The sequence below is a fragment of the Strix uralensis genome, chromosome 3 (genome assembly GCF_047716275.1).
Source record: "Strix uralensis isolate ZFMK-TIS-50842 chromosome 3, bStrUra1, whole genome shotgun sequence".
Taxonomy (NCBI): Eukaryota; Metazoa; Chordata; class Aves; order Strigiformes; family Strigidae; genus Strix; species Strix uralensis.
In genome coordinates, this window is record NC_133974.1 from 75,993,474 (window position 1) to 76,011,302 (window position 17,829).

The window sequence follows — 17,829 nt, forward strand, 5'->3', positions numbered from 1 at the left end:
TTTTACATGAATCTCTGGTTTGTATGTGGAACAGCACCTTTCTTGTGTAAAACAGACTACATCTCATCTGACTCGAGATCCCACATTTTACCTCCAGTTACTCCAAAGCATCTTCTTTCAACCCCAAATTCTGCCAGCCTGACAAGGTGTGTATAGCAAAGCAAGTTTATACACTCAGGCAGTAAGCAGGCTATAGTATTTTATGTTTATAACATGGAGGCTCAAACTGAGAAGTATAAATATCCCAGTCTCACAACTGACAGTAGACCAGCATTAGTGCTAACAGGAGATGGATGAGCAGAGAGTTTGCTTCTGTCCAGTACACACTAGTCCAGTTTGGTCCTTCTATTCTGGGGGCTGCTTGGTTTATACTGCATGACACATTAAAATGGCATTTGTTACCACAGAGACTCTCCCACTTGATGTCTCACACAGGCCAGACCACAGGACCTCACCTTTCCCACTGCACTCCTGGCATTAATTTCACTGTTTCTCTGAAAGGGAATACGACTCCCAAACCAGCAATCAAGGGGTGATCACCCCACAAAAGGAACCTGTTTTATGAGACCAGCTACTGCTCTTTCCTCCCATTGCAGCCCCTCACTTAAGGGAAACAAAAATGTTTAAGTGAACACAGTTCCCTTTCTTTACAGCTATGGTACCCTATGACACATCAAGAGCTCTGTCACACCTCAACCCATGTTGTGTGTCTCACTCAAAATTAACTGATCTTTTAAACCAGAGATTTTTTGAGATTTTCAATTAGGAAGATTTTGTTTGGGTTTTTTTTTAAAAAAAAAATCAAAAAAGGTGGGTTCTGTCTCTGCATTTTCTTCATGAACACACCCAATACTGTTAGTCACTGTGTAAGCAAAGTAACTACTATCCTTAAACAATGATGAAATATTTAACACTGCCTGCTGAGGAGGTTATTACCATATAGTGACAGAAAACCCACTCCAGCAGATTACAGGTAGAGGAGAAGGTGTCAAAGAAGCCAGGAAATTCTTAGCTCGGAAAGATTTAGAAAGATGAATAGCTTTCATGACCTAGCATGGAAATTATTTCCCCTTTTAAAACAAACATGAACAAGAAAATACAATTTACATGGAATTCATTAACTTCAAGTTTCCTAAGTTTTAGAACCACTTACTTCATTATAGGCTAAATGAAAACCTTTCTAAACAGCTGCTTTAGATCAAAAAAACAAAATCTAAAATTTGGTTCTTCTCAGGTCCATGCCCCACTTCTCTAGAGGAGGATCTACATAAAGACCCCAAGAAGTCAGTCCTGAGACCTCATAGCAGGTTCTCATGCTCCCTCCTGCCATGCACACATGGACATATGGGAAAGATGCAGACAGTGCATTAATCCTTTTGGCATAAAAAGGCATTTTTCTAAACTCTGAAGAGGTGTTATTCAAAGAGAGTCTCTGCTGGAGGACTGACAAGTAACAGACACCACCGCAGCTGATGCAGCAGTCACTCCTCCCCTGCATCTCAACAGCTCCGTGAGTCTCAACTGATCTAGTTTTCTTCAAATCAGAAAGGACCAAGAAAAGCATCTACATGGAAACATGCTGCAAACTGAGGCCATCAGTTTCCCAGTATCCATAAACAGAAAAAAGTTTTCCCAGTATGATGCACCTGGGTATTTGAAGCTTCTTGCTAGAGCTGGAGTATATTTGCTAAAACTGCACCTCTACTCAACATTGTTTACACATGGCTCCTCACCACGGGGGAAAGGAAGAGGGGAAGCAGGGATCTGGCGAGGCAGCAGTGCAGAACATCAGGTGAGGAGCTTGGACAGAGACTCTGTAAAGCACCTCACTAAAAGTACAGATAGCAGAGATGGCTTTCAATCTCCTTTCCTTTAATGCTGTTTTCCTGAAATCAAGAAGGAACTTTCGGTCAACATTCAGAGGGCAAATAATGAACTTAAATTAGGTTTCAATAGCCTTCCAAAAAAAAAAAACCCACACACAAAGTGATACAACATCTGCAACAATGGGCACAACCCTATTTGAGCTCTTTCTTACTCTTTCTTCTTTCTGTTCAATTTTGGACATGCTGGTTGTGCACTTCAGTATAAAACTCACTTCCACAATAATACAGTGATTAAAATTTGACTTATCCTATCAAGATAGCAACATAATCTTCCAAAAGTGTGTTTCATGGCTCCGATAAATTCTCAAGCATCCAGTGAAACCAGACCAGTGGTTGGGGGCGGGGGGGTGGGGGGGGGTGGGTGGGGTTAAAACTGTCCTTTTGTTCTGAATTATCTCAATATTCAAACACTAATGCTCAAGTTGGGGTGGGGGGAAGCCTCTCCTGAGGCATGCAGGCAACAGTCAGAGGCAGGAGCACAGAGTCCCAAGAATGCAACAGGGCTTGTAGTCCACAGCCTGCTAGGAACCTACAGCAACCTGGAGCATTTGCTCCCAACCTCAGTGCACCAGGGGGAAACGGCATCCTCACCTGCAGTACCTGGGCACTGCACAAGTCTGACACTCCACCGGACAGGCTATTCCTCTGCACAGATCATAAGGTGTATTTTTTTTTCCATAGACAGACCAAAGAGAATACTTCACATCTGTACTGTGACCTTTAATAACTCTCAAACTTAATAAACTCAATTCTGAATGAACAGTGTGTTAAATTAGTTAAAATATGATTAATTCCATTTAAAAAAAAAAAACCAACCAACTCAGTAAATCAAACTAGGAAGCTCTAAATTAGGCACTACAGCCAGGTCCAAGAGAAAAATTTCTGAGCACAGAGAAAAAGCATTCAGAGCAGAAAGATTACACACCAGTATCCCAGAGAGAGCAAAACTATATTCAGAAGGACACTACCAGACTTTCAACTTCCACAGAGTCTTTTCTCAAGAAAGAGACATGACATTAACACAATATACTCCCATGAATTTCCACAAGAAGCCTCATCCGAGAACAAGATGTACATGTAGAAACCAGAAAGAGAGCAATGAACTCTCTCTGGAAATGATTTATGCTGACCATAGCTGTTGTTCATTATTAAGTTATAACAGAAGTAAAAGCCTAGAAAGAGGGAATAGAAAGGTTTTGGTCTGTTGGCATTTAAATACTACTTTATTTATTATCTTCTTTTAATACAATCATATTTTATAATATACCTATTAAAATAACATAGAAACTAAAAGGCTTCATGCTATTCCCAGCATGCTCCCATAAAACATTCAAATAAATCTCCTCTGTTTGTTATTCATGTACAGACTACTCTGCTCATCCAGGATAGCGTGGTAAGTTAATAACAATTTTAAAAGCTGGCAAAACATTTCAGAACTTATCCATCACACCGCTATTCTCTGATCAGTAATTCGTAACATAACATTTTAGGAGCATATTCCACCTTTGGTCTTCTGCCATGATCTAAATTAGGAGGGGAGCAAAAACCACATCTGATGCTAGGCAATAAAAGCAGAGTACAAAGGAACTAACTAAAGTTATTTGTGGAATGAAGTACATAGACCCATCAAAGCATGTTCTTTCATGGCTTAAGTGAATGTTTGTCCACAGCTAAATACATAAGCCAGTGACTGTCCTTATATGTTTGTCCAATTCCTCTGCAGAACCTCTCAGAGATTTTGGATGGTGAGTCCTCCTGGTTTTCCACAAGGTGAGGGGAAAAGGTGCTGAAGTCCAGAAAGGACCTTCATTACCAGTAATCTATGGCTGAAAAGTATCGCTGCACATTCCCTATACTGATCAGCAAAATACCTTAAGAATACATATCTAATCTCTGTCATGCAGCCATATCCTTTCCTACCAGCATATATCCAGTTTTTATGAGATAGAAGTTGGTCTTTTACTGAAACACACAATCCTCCTACCTCCCACCAGCTAAAGACTCAGCAGCTCTTCACCACTTCTTCCACACCTAGTGGGAGACACCACACCTGAAAAGGAGCTAGGCTGCTAGAGAATGCTTCCCCAGCACAAGAGCTGCCTCGTCGCAAGAGAGACTACTGATGAAGCTAGGAAAAGCTCAAGTTATTCCTCTCCAGCATCTCAACATGTCTAATGCATCTGTCCCATACACTCAGATTAATGAATATCTGAAAATGCAAATTATTAAAAAGCAAACACATTTCTGAGCATAAGAAACTTCACAACAAGGTCACTGCTACAGGTGTAGATGGGTCCCCACTGATAACCAGCTTCCCCTGCATCACTGTGGCTCACATCCAGAGCTGGTCAGGCAGTCAGAGGAAAGACACAGCTCGTAACACACCCAGACAGACTCAACCCTGCCCTTGGCAGAAGGAACTGCAACTGCCCGCACCCACCCCGTTATGGCTGACCATCCTCCAGCAGCCTCCCCAGCAACAACCAGTGCCCAGCCCAGCCTCAGCCTCCACAGGCGCTGTCCACAGCCATGTCAGAGTCTCCCAGCTGCTTGGACATGCACCTGGAGTCACAGCCAGTGACTCTGTACAAGCCCCAGCCTGCTGGTCCCACAGACAAGTGACTACAAAATATAACTGCAAGTGTTTGCATTTCAGTTGTTTGGTTTGGTTTTTTTGCTCCACTTGGGGCTAAGTCCAACTCAGATCCAATAACCAAAGTAAGTTTTTCTCTTTATTCTCTCCAAAGGCAGTATCAGGTGGTATGGATGTCCTTTCAAAGCAAAGGCCCAAGGATATCACATCCTAATAAATAAATGGCAGTTTCTGACTACTCCTTGATGGCAGATGTTTCACTGACTTTACAACTGTGTATATTTTCAAGCCTGTAGTTTCTTGCCTCATTTCCAGAACTACGTCTTGCAACGGAGCCGTATCATTGTCTTCTGTCAAACCCACAGATGCCAGAGGGCTCTTCTATTTCCTTAGCCTGTTATTTTTGTTGCTACCTTTAAAGCTCCCAGCTTTCTTCTGAGAATATACTGTCACTTTCTGAAATTACAGCTCAGCTTGCTTCCCCATTTCATTCCAGAAATACACGGGGGGAAGGGAGGAAGACATAAAACAGACTTCTGACAAAGTACGGAGCACTAAAAAACTTATTCTTTCATCAACACAATAAAGAGTCAGACAACGCAACTCCTCCCTCCCACCTCACAATGTTTAAACCCTGTTATTCATTCTTCAGACTGTTATTAAGGCATCCAAATAAATGCAGTTCTTCCCAACTTCGTGCTAGGAGCATCTCAGCTCCCAGGATGGGTGGGAACAGCTACGCTCTTCTAATTGTGCATTTTCCTTTGAAGGAAGGATACCATACAACACACAAAAAGCAAATCATGTGGGTTCTGAGCACACCAGCCCATGCTGATACCTGGCAGCAGAGCAGCTATACTGTCCTGAAACAACTGGAGTTCTGCTCAAGCCCACATGCTCCTCCACACCTACACTGATTTACCTATTCCAGTCCGTCTCCCCACTTAGTCATATTTGAAAAATGTTAATACTGCCCCCCTCTTCCCTGCTCACAAGAATCAACCCCAACACGCACACCACAGACAAGTGATTCTGCTAGGAGGAATAGTCAAGGTGAGGAGGAAAATTAGGAGCAGTTACTGTGAGGTGTTAAGACAGCACAGCTAATTCTTTGCTAAGCTGCCCAATGCTGTGAACTTTGAGAAAATTTTGCATATGAAAATATTTCCATAATACTGTACGAGAGTCTTCTTTCCCCAAACCTGAGGGGAGAAGAGGGGACAAAGAGCGCTGGGGGAGGTGAAGCCAGAAGCTTCACATTGTTCCTGGTCTGCCCTCACCTAGACACCCCTTCTCCATGGGATCCTCATCAGTGAAGGGGTCCCACACCACCAGCAGCTGCCACTCCCCACCCTGACTTTTAGACCTCTTTAGAAACCCTTACGCACTACGCATGGTGCCTCACATAGCAGCTCTTGCCCAGGGTTATGTCCTCATTTCCTGGCAGAGCACGCACAAATCAATGGGCTGCTTTTATGGTTTGGATTTTTTTCTCTCCCTGAGGAGCCTCAATTTCTATTCCAAGGCAAAGTCGTGCTTCAAACACACAGAGCAGCATATGTTATTTCTTCACCTACCAATCAAGAGACTAGAAGAAACCAGCCTGGTACTTATATATCTGCCATTTCATAAACACTAGGCAATACCCTAGAACTGTCTTCATTGCAGCATCCAATGATGTCCCCAGCAGACAGCCCAAGAACAGGAGGTGATAAAAACAACAAAAAGGAGCCAGGCTACAGCAACCTAAAGGTTTAGTTTTGAAAAGCAGTCATTTTAGTGGCTAGAAATGAGGAGCAGCAATTTGTCGCTCGTCTTCAACACCTTGTCCACACACACTCTGCACAAACATCCCTGAAGAGTTCACACAGTGCAAAACCAGCTACGCCAACTCGACTGAATCCTAAGGGTCCGCCTGCAAATATAACGACTCCTGGCTATTTCACACTGATGGAGCCAAAATGACAAATGAGAAGCAGCACGTTTGGCCCACAGCGATCTGGCAGCAAGAGGCACGACCGAAGGAACTGGTTCCAAAGGCAACACGTGGCACTGCAGGGCGCAGAGATCCTAGAGCAAAGGGACTGCCGGCCAAGTAAGAGTTGCTTCATGGGGACAGACAGACAACAGCAGCAGTTCTCAGAACAAGCCTTGCCCAAGAACTCTAAAAATAAGTTACAATTTCTCAAAGCAGTCTTTCAGTCAAATATATTTAATGTAATTAAAAATGAAAGGTAGATGAGGAGAATTAAGTTCCCCTCAATTTAGACAGGAACTCGTATCTTAAAATGCACCAGAGGCGTAATCTTCCAGAAATGTTTTTCCTGTCACGTCTTACTGTTTAATTATATATTACCATTCCAAGCTACCATGACAGATTTTAAGTGAGTTTGTCTTTTTTTCATAATTAATCATAGCAAAGACTCATCTGTTCTTCAAGCCCCGTGATGACAGAGCTGTTTTCACCACTGTAAGGCAATCAGCCCACAGCATTCCTTCCTGAAAGCTATTGCAAAGCAAAAAGCTCACCTATCTGCACAAAATGCCTTTCAAAGATACAAATCAGTTCCATATACGTTACTTCATACTATAGGGAAATAAAAAAGGGGAAAACTGCTTTTCCATAGCAAGCAATCATACAGATGCACAGGCTAATAATGCTAAATAAATGCTAATTATAAAGATACAAACCCAACACGACCATCCAGGAACAAGTATCCTACCCCTTAAACATCAGACGCTCAAGAGCCATCAGCACCCACCACTGGTGCAGGAGGACAGGAGGCAAAAAGACACTTGGTTCTTCTGCAAATGTAAGGCAGCCTCTCTTATAACTACGATTGCCAACAGTTATTTTTAAAGGCAGCTTTGGTCACCATCATATTCTAACTGCAAAAAACGTGTCTTCAAAAATAACTTGTAGCTACATGTAGATCAGTGCTAACAAACTACCTAACCAAAGAAGAGCCACATCCAAAGCAGAAGATAATAAATGCTAATTAGTCAACAGAAAGAACTCTTTCTTTCTTTCTAGTATCATAATTCACAAAAGTGATATTACTAGTGGGAAAAAAACCCCACAACGCTTTTGCTTTGGGTAATCAAACATTTATCATTTACAACAGCTACAGCATATAGCACATTCATAGAAACTGAAGGAAAAAGTATTTCTAACATAATCAATTACATAGAGGGATCTCCATTCAAAGTGTTTTATCCTTCATTCTCTCAGTTTGAACTCCCCACAGGATGAATCCGATACTTGCAAAATTACTTTTTCCCATCTGTGAAATCCTACAATACACACACTTTTTTTTTTTTTTGCACAAACAACAAATAGAAATCCAGTCTGCTGTTAATCGATTTTGATTGCTTTGTAGAAAAATTATGATATTCTGCAGTTCTCCTATATCCTTCACGTGGTACACTGGTAGCTTCCCAGTTACAAGTTATTAAGAAAAAAGTTACATAGCTTGTTCTGCTCATAAAAACAGGCCTGGATGGGCACCACACAGCCCTGAGCAGCCATAAAACTTCATGTGTCTTATTACAGTCTCATAACAGTAACTTTAGATCAAAGCTCAAGTTTTCAATAACCAATTACTGCAATAACAGTGCCACCTTTATGGCTTTCTAGCTGCTTCCCAGTTTTCCAAAGCAAAATAACTAAAGCAGCAATGACTACAAAAAAAACCCAATACATTCAGTTTGACAGGCTGCTAAAGACTAAAGTTTACATTTGTATCAAAATATTTAGAAACATTTTTACTAGTACCACTCTTTGTTAAGGCCTGACCTCCAAAAGATTGTGGCATTCCAAATGATAATTTTCTTCCAAGTTATAGCAAAATATAAGATTTAGCAGTATATCTTAACCATCACTTCTGGAAGATTAATGTTTTTAAATAACCATGATATCCTGACAGTTTGGTGATCAGTTCCAAAAAGATGAAGAAAAACATCTTGAAAAAGACAATTGCCCAGGAGAGCACAGAGAGAAAGCGGTCTTTACACAGGACATTATACATCTCCCTCTCTTCTTTTATTTATGAGAATAGTCAACTGTTTTCAGCATTATTTAAAAATGCATAGGAATAATACGCACCCAAAAATATGATGACATATAAAGATTTTCACCCACTAGAAGTGGGTTTTGTATTTTATTTATTAGGAGTGAAAATATTAAATGCAAAGAGATTTCCCATATCACAGGTGATGAACTCAGAGTAACAAGAAACAGAATAACAGCCCATTTTCTATGACAAAATAAAATGGAGATCCTAAACTGTGTCTGGTTCTGCTCTCCATAGCCTCAAAACCCAGACAGATCCCTAGCTACCCCAAGTATTATTAAGTTATAAGGTGACACTTCTACCGTACTCCAGCCACTTATACTGTGAAGAACATCCCATGCTGGAGAAGTCTTCCCAGCACAAAACAACTCAATTTTCCTTCCTAAGTATCAAAACTAGCATTCTCTTCTCTAAGTATCTAGGAAAAATGAAAGCATAGCTTATAATATTTTTTGCCCAGTCCTCACAACTAGCCTTTAATCTGCTGCATTTGTACTTCAGGAAACTTCAGCCCTTTCATTAGGAAATCCCTCCCACAGGTTTACTTGTAGGGAATAGTTCAGATCTGAGCTATGTAGTACAGTAATTACCTTGAAGAAATCACACATCCAGATCCAAACCAGGGTGTTATTTAGAAAAGATGAATTATTTAAGATCAATCTTCACTCACTATTTTTAATTTAATATACAAGTCTTTTAGCCTTGGGAGTATTAGAATATACATCATTTTCTCATTAACAGAGAAGAAAGTTAAAGCGGTTGTAACAGGAGATTTACAATCGTCTGCCCTAACCAAAACAACAGAACTTACCGTACAATTTGTTCATCCAAGGAAAACCTCAAATACAGCCATGTTTCCTCAGACATCCCATAAAACTGCAGTATTTGCTTACATATATGCATACAAACTGTCTGCAAGCCATCCTGAAACTCAAAGCCCTTAGAGGTGCTGACTACATGCTAATAATCAAATAAAGTTATGTCCAGAGGTTTCAAAGTAACAGCAGAAAATGTAAACCAGCACTACAGAACTCAAGACAGAAAACCACAAGCATTTCTGTTTCATAAACTGCACTTCCAGTAGTTAAGAGGAAGACTGCCTCCACCAAAGGTGTCGTTCCTCAGGGGAGGAGGTCTAAGAAAACACTATTCAAGCACCAATGGGGTCCAGATTCAAACCTGCATCCTGCATAACCTGACATATCAAATCACCACCAACTGAAGAGCTAGTTTTTAGTGTATGGAACATTTTAAAAATACACTGTTAGGTTTCAGATATCAAAGAAAAATCTTTTGACAACAGGAGCATTTTGCATATGAGAGAAATTTTGCATTTGAGGCTAAAGAAGCGAGCATCCAGTCTCTGGATGTAGCACTAATTTCTATGAAGGTTTAAACAACTCACTTCTGCCCCTCCAAAGCCTCCACTCTCCCCCTGCTAAAATGAGGGTACCTCCTTAACCCCCCAGCTTCCATCAGAGCCTCAGAAGACTCAATATACAACAACCAAAAAACCCCCACGTTTTTCCAATAACCTTCAGATTTGTTACGTGAATGTCTTGCTAGAGGAAATGCCTGAGCGAGTAGCCCGAGACAACTGTTTTACATTAAGGAGGAAGCACATTAGTTTACTGCATGAGTACTACCGTGATGCACTTTTCGGAGGTACAGTATTGTGGCCACAGTTGCCATTTTCAGTGTCTGAGAATAAACACAAAAGCTGCCAACACTAGGTTGCATAAGAGCACTTTAAGCACATGGTTATTTACAAAAGCAGAGGTAATTATAATGCAGGAGGTGGATCCCAAACAAACAGACTTGACTAACACCGTCAAAAAAACCCAAAAAAACCCAAGAGATCTACAATTACTATTACTTAATCGTAGGACAGCTGCACGAACAGCCTCATTCGCTCGCTGTGCTACCAATATAAAGCCAAAAAAACAGTTGGAAAACGTGGTTTAAAAACGCTAACTGATGTCAGAACTATGCATAGAGGAGAAGTCAAGAAAACACCGTTTCTCTCAACAGCTTACCTGATCTGGACTTAATGATGTCGCTGAACTCACTGTGTCCCCCACCAGGTCCTTCCTCCTGCTCAGAGACGCGGGCCATGCTCGCGGGCTGGGGTACGCCACGGGTGCAGCCTAAATCCGTCGGGAGGGGGTTCCCACGGAGGGCCCCGGCTCAGCACCAGCACCTGCAGCGCAGGACCAGGAGCAGAGAGAGAAGCGGCGTAACCCCACGGGCTGCACCAGGCGTGACCGCGTGTGGGAAGCGCAGGCCGGGACCGAGGCTTGCTGGCCACAGCCACGAGTGGCGGGGCGGCCACCCAGCCGCTCGCTGTGCCCCTGCCCAGGGACGCCTGCGGGTTGTACCGAGGGAGACGGCGCAGAGGCGGGGGTGCTGCTGGCCGGGTTCACCCCTAGCCACACGAACGAAGCTTCAGCCGTCCTGGGGCGACAGGGCGCCCCGCGCCCACCCGTTCACCCCAGCGGGGCAGGACACAGCCCTCGCGGCGATGCCGTCACCCAAGGGGACATCCCCGCCTGAGGGGGGTGGCAAAGCCCGGGAGCCCCGCTCCTGCCGGGCTGGGGCACCCCCAGCTGGGAGGGGGCTAAGGGCGGACGTGCTCCTCCGGCCGGCCCGGGCCGTGAGCGACACGTATGGGAGAAGCCACGAAGCCCCTTTCCCGGGTCAGGGGAGCCGAGCCCCGCGGGACGGGCCCCGCACGCAGACGCGGGCAGCTCTCCGCCCGGCCCCAGCTGAGCCGCCGCCGCCGCCCCCGCTCCCCGGCGGGGATCCTGACCCAGGGCCGCCCCCCGCCTCGGCTCCCCGCGGCCGCCCCGCACCGGTACCGCCGCCCCGCCCGCAGGTGCGCCCGGCCGCGGGCATTACGCCCCCGCCCCTCCCCGTTACCGGCTGGGAGTTGGGGAACAAACTTTGCCCGCCCCCCCCCCCCCCCCCGCCCCTCCCGGAGCCGCCGTGCCCGCCGTCTCCCCGCGGGGCAGCCCCGCTCCCAGCGGCGCTGGGGCACCCGCCGCCACTCACCCCTCGGACACGGCGGCAGGAGGCGGCCCCGCTTCCCCGCGGCGCGGCTCCTCCCCACGCCCCGTCCCCCAGCGGCGGCGGCTCCCGCGGCGCTGGCGGACCCACAACTTTCTGTGCGAGCCGCTGCCGTCCCGCCTCCGCCGCTCCCGGCCCGGCCCGGCCCAGCGGCTCCTCCCCCGGCCCCGGCACCCCCTTTGTTAGCCGGGACAGCGCCGCGGGTGCGCCAGAGCCGCCCCGGCCGCGCGGCCCCTTCTCCGAGGGGGCGGGAGGGGCGGGGCGGGGCGGGGCGGGGCCGCGCCCGCCGCGGGCCCCGGCCGGGGCGGGGCAGAGAGGGGCGGGGCAGAGAGGGGCCCGGCCCCGCCCCCGCGCCTGCCGGCAGCTACGGGGCAGCGGGGCCGCCTCCCGCCTCCGCCTCCGGGGGCGAGGGGCGGCGGTGCCCCAGCGCCGCTGCGAGCGGGGCTGCCCCGCGGCGCCGCCCGGCCTCACCTGGGCGCTCCCACCGCTCCGCTCTTGCCCGTTTCCCCCCACAAAGAAGCGCCGTCGCGCCGGGGGCGAAGCGCGGGGCGGGGCGGGGTGGCGCTCGGCCCGGCGCTCCCCGGTCACACCGGAGTCGCACGGCAAGGGGGTATGGCAAAATTTGAGGGGGGTTTCGGACGTTCAGCCGCTGAAGAGTAGGAAATCGCTCTCCTGAGCCGCGGCGGGGCGGGCCGGGTGTCCTGGCCCCGCGCCCGGGGCCGCTTGGCGACTGGGAGCCCCGGGGGGTGTCAGCTGGGCCGGGAGGGAACGGTACGGACCGGTAAAAATGTGCTGCGCTGGACGCTGGGCATCTGTAGTCATTTTTTATCTATGACCAGACATACACGTTAGTAAAATATTTAGCTCGCACCAATTAATTTACTGCCGCATTTGCAATCTGGGAATGAACAGACTCATATTTGCTCAGGCAAGTAATCTTTACTCATCTATACTGTAAGGGTGCTGAACATGTGGCCCTTATTTATCTTGGTGAGCATTAGCCTGAAGTTTCAGCGATGTCAGAGAGACACCGCAGCTGAGTAATTCCTCAGTGTTACCTGCCAGGCCACAGCCGTCTGGCCCAAAATGTTTTCAAGGTTAGATGCGTTCCCAACATTGAGTACCTCACTGCCTTAGTAACAAAACCAGATACCAGCCAGCAGCCTGCAGAAAAGAATGTACCAGCTAGAAGCATGGAGGGAGCCCAGGCTTGGCAACATCCTTACTTTGTATCTCCAGGTGAACAGAAATTGGTAGCAGTGAAATGAGGAAGATTTGTCTTCGAAATTCTTTTTTCTTGCCAGTATACAGCTCATGAGTTTACTAGGCACTACAGATAACAATAATAAACAATGATTATATGTGTGTTTTAGCCTAAGCTAACTGATATTTACCTGTACTTTACTATTCCCCCAAGGAAAAAAGAGATACCTCAAAGAAACAAAACAAGCTACCTGTAAATTATCATTATCATAAATTCTAACTACATTGAACATTTTTTCCTCAACCTTTGGCCTGTGCAGTACATGTGTAATAGGGACTACTTCTTACTGTTCTGCACCCCAGGATGGAGGGCCTCGCAGATAGTGCGAAATATTTTTGCACTTTGAAGAAGACCTGAAGATGAAGATGCCGAGTTCTGATCATTCAATAGATTTCCTGGGTGTTTCAGTGCAAATTAGTTAATTCATCCTTGATCTGCTTAGTCAAAACCACTGCACGAAATCATTAATGATTCTTACTTGTAAAGAGATAATAATGAAGTGTCCAAAGTGTTGTGATGACTGATCATGGACGACAAACACTATAAAACCATGGATATCGATACCTATCAGTGTCTAAGGCAGTGCTGAGCAGTAGGCTGGTTTTGTTGGAAAAGTATGGTCTGTGTTTATGCCCATTTGTTTACATTATGCTGATAAACCTGTACTATGAACGTAACATTTGTGGTTAGAGGAGCACCGCTTGTTTCTTGCCTTCTGCCATGATGCTCTTGAGTCAACAGGCGGCTTCTCCGCTCCATCCCATGCATTCCCTCTGCATGCTGGATTTTCAATGCCCAGCGATTAAAAACCACCCAAATACTGGAAGCCCAGAATCCAGATGTAACCCAGTACAGATACAGGTCTTCCATGAACAGGATGAGAGATGTACTGTCCCGTGTATCCCAGCGCCTGCTCAAGAGTCAGCACAGACGAAAATCATCATTTCTCACTGCTGGGTATCTAGCAGCGGTGCAGGGCCTGGAGATCCCAAAGCGCCGCACTGCCTTTGCCTAATGCAAGGAAATACTAAGTGAAAGAAAGCTCTTTCTTCCGTAGCCTGCACTGAGGGGATTACTCATTTCACAGAGGTTACCCAAGACCACTATCAGGTAGCAATAACTTTGATCGCTAAAGGGTGCAGTCAAGCTGATAAGTGGGAGCACAGAGCTGGTATATCCCATTTCAAATCTCCATGTGTAAACCCAAGGTCCTGATTTTTATAATCTCGCTCTGAAAGCACCTACGTATTACTTTCTCAAAAAGAAACACATTTCAGTTTAACCCGATAGCATGTCCTTTTTTCTCTTTTTTCCTTTTTTTTTTTTTTCCTGTTTTAGACAGAAGTAGCATCATTATCTTCTTTGAACTGCAGAGTGCCAGCAGAAGGGTAATAGAATAATGAGACCGCACACTACCTCAGGGAAGCAGAAGAATTTTTTTCCTGGTGTGTTTCAAACATGCCTCTCTCCAGAGCCATCCTCACTCAGCTGCTGATCAAAGCCTGAATTTTCCAAGCTAGTTATTTAGACAGTAGGCTTCTCAATGCAAAGGCTATAATTTTTATATCTGGGTCTTTAGGCACGAGTCCATCAGGGGAAAAAACCCCCCACACTTATCTTTAATATTCTGTACATGTGTATGCCTTAGGTTTCTCTAAATTTGTATTCCAGTGATTGGCAGAATAATGACTAGCACAATTTTAAAGTCAAACAACAAAGTCTCCACCCGGTTGTATTTCTAAAACCTACATTCATCTACAAATATCCTGATTGCTACAGACCATTAATGTCATGTGGATTGTGTGGCACAGTTTACCCTTCTGTATAATGCAGAATAAATTAGGAAAAGAAAGTAAAAGTCCACGAAGCCCTTAGATAATGTTAAGAAAGGAAAGACAAGGGGAACACAGAAGAAGAAACTGTGAAGAAATGGGCTGAGATGTGGAGCCCTTGAACTTTGACCAAAGTAAATAAATACTTTATTCCTTAGTGCACACAAACAATGCCGTTGTGAGACCCTGAGCTCATCTTACCTTGTCTCCTTGTCTTTTCTTTGTTCCTAGCATTTCTATTTTTAGAATACACTCATAATTGATAGGATTACGATATAACTAGAAATTTCATGTATCTCATTACCTTGAGATTGACTGCTATAATAATGCATGTGCCCATTCATCAATGTTTTGTCATGATTTCAGAAAACCATTCCATATTCAGGAAGACACAAGACACCAAATGGATTGCTTTGTAAGCAGAGTATCTTTATTGTTCCTTCCTCCATAACCCATCGTGTTGTCACTCTCAGTTAACAGATCGGGCAGGCTGTTACTCAGCAGACATTTTTTTTCCTGCAGAACTTGCATCTGAATTCAAATAACAGCTTCTTGGTGCTTTGGTGCTGACATGCTGCACTAACCAGCTAGTACAAGTCTCTTACTATTTTCATTATCTCTAATCTGAGAAGAAAAATATATAAAAAGACATATTAACTAAACTTTCTCTCTCTGTATGTTCCTCTTTTGAGGAAAATGACCAAGTTTTTCCAAAAGCTTGGGTAAGTTTTATCTACAACTCCTTCAGCAGTACCTCTGACAGACTTTGGTACACTGGGCAGACATAGTTATCTTGTTCTTTTTCCTTTCTTTTGCTGTAATCTAAGTGCTCTGGAGTTATCTTTGTTGTTCTACTAATTATCTGATTCTAAAATATTCAAAATCAACCCTAGCACAATTTTTAAAGGTGAGACAGCATTTTCTACCCTCAACTCCTCAGGTTGGGATCTGATTTTAATGTTAGATTGCTTATTTTTATTCCAAGCTCAGCCACCTTTGTGTGCAAGCTCCTTCTGAGCTCCTCCAAGATTAGACCCCTGTTGTGGCAGGCACTGTAACATACCTCAAGAAATTCAAACCTGTTTTGCTACACAGAGTTAACCATACACCAGGGGCCATTAGGTGCAGAAAACGAGAGGGGCAGACTGGGGCAGAGGGCAGCAGGCAATCATGATAAATACGCAAGCCCAGGGTGCAGGATGCCCTCTGAGCAAAATGCCCATTGCCTGCACCGACGCAGGTCCACCTGACCGTCTCTGCGTCACTGGTCTCTGTCCTTCTCCTTCTGTTTAACCTAAAAAGAAAGAAGTATATTCTCCTTAGTATACTTCCACTTCTACAAGTTGGGATCTGTATCTCCAGTAGATTCTCTCTGCTCTATTTTTACCTCATTAGATTCAATATATCTATTGATTAGATCAGATTCAAAGGAATATTGTGTGCATAAAATACACTGGAACCTTGTATCTTAAGTTTCAGCAATTTTTTATAGCTTCATTATAAAACCCCAGAAAATTGCACTGTATTAATAGAAATGCTGACAACCCTTTAGCTGCAGTGACATTAATTGAAGCTACCATAATTTATCATCATTCTGAAGAATATAACCTCTAAAAGTACATTAAATATAAGAGTGCATTAATGAACAATTATACTAATCAATTTATCCTCCGAACATAACTCTCTTAACTGCAGCAGAGGATTGGAAAAATTTCCATCAACAACAGAAATGCCTGTGCAAGACAGGAACCTTTGGCCAACACCATGAGGCAATCCTCTGCAAGGGCAGATGTGCTTTGTTAGTCAAAGTCACTCCTAACACAAGTTGGTTTCTGTTTATTTGTTTAGTCTATTTCTTTCACTCATGGCTATTTTTTCAGTGCTGTTCCATTCTCATTGAAACAGCCTATGCTACATGTCTGCATAGGATTGTTTAGTGACTAGACACATAGATACCTAATGTTTGTATAATTATAGAATAAGTACACTTTTTCAGCAAGTTTATCAATTAGGGGTTAGAACAGAAAACAGGATTCCTGTGTTAACACAACACAGAAACTTGGGAAACTTGCTTAATTTTATTAACTTGGTTTACTCTTTGCAGTAGGGAAAAAAATAACATCTTCCATCATATGAGCATTATTTATTGAGTGAAATAATATGATGAACAAAGACAATTTGAAACACTTTAAAAAATTAAAGCACTCAGCACTGCAAAAAAGAGTTATCGGTGGAAATGGTGTTTCTGTGTACGTCGTTTTATTTTAAGGGTAGGCAGTGGGAGAAGGTGCAGTTTATTCTTACCAAAATTAAAAAGTAGCTCCTTAGCACTCTGTGAATGCTCCCAATATGAAATTAATACAAACTGAAAGAGAAATGAAACAAAATAACTTTTCACTAACGATCACTATTTTTTAAATTTATTTGCCTCACTTTAGATCAATTAGGTACCCGTCACCGTTTCTTTGCCATTTCCTGTTAAATGATCAACATGGATGCTTTGTATTTGACCCCTTGAGAAGTTCCCTAATTAGAAGTAGAATTTAAGGTTTTACATACAAGATTGCACAAGTGTTAATAAAATCTCTCTCTGCTGGAAAACACCATTCATTAATGTCTTTACTGGGATAATGGCACCCCCTGGGACACCAAAGCACCAGCAAAAACCTGTGCTATGGATGGCATGTCCCATTTTCCCACCTACTAAACCTTTCCCTCCAATTAAACTCCCCCATAGGTTGTGCTTGGCAGCCTGTGGCTTTTGCCCCCCTGAATCACACGAGGACATTGGTGGTTACCAAGACTGAGACAGGAGCCAGGCTTGAAATGCTTCGGCATTGATTCTTCCAGCTGCAAGAGAGCTGCAGTCCAGAAGCTGCGCAGCAGCGCTCTCACTGCCCTGAGCAAACCCTCGCACGTCCAGCTTGCCAGTCACAGCCTGTGGCCTGGAGAAGGTGCAGCCAGGTTTTGCCATAACTGTGAGCATGCCCTCAGACCCTCTAGGAAGCCCCACTCTTAACTAACTGCATATGGGTTTACAAGACTATCATTAGCCTTCTATTTCCAAAACACATAGAGTTTTGTGAATGTGCTGAAAGCCTAAATAACTTTTAAT

General features: G+C 44.4%; 1 protein-coding gene across 3 annotated transcripts in view; it reads right to left on the bottom strand.

Annotated features, from left to right (window-relative positions):
• Window positions 1-12,126, bottom strand: part of UTRN (utrophin) — a 387,351-nt gene extending 375,225 nt beyond the window's left edge. The window contains exons 1-2 of one of the 3 annotated variants that reach the window (XM_074862944.1): window positions 12,090-12,126; window positions 10,589-10,752 (exon numbers count right to left, since the gene is read on the bottom strand). In XM_074862944.1, the coding sequence (XP_074719045.1) occupies window positions 10,589-10,667 (79 nt within the window). In that variant the 5' untranslated portion in view covers window positions 10,668-10,752; window positions 12,090-12,126. Of the gene's footprint in view, window positions 1-10,588; window positions 10,753-11,603; window positions 11,772-12,089 lie in introns of those variants that run through there. The other 2 variants (XM_074862945.1, XM_074862943.1) reach the window with 2 other exon arrangements.
• Between the last annotated feature and the right edge of the window lie 5,703 nt (window positions 12,127-17,829).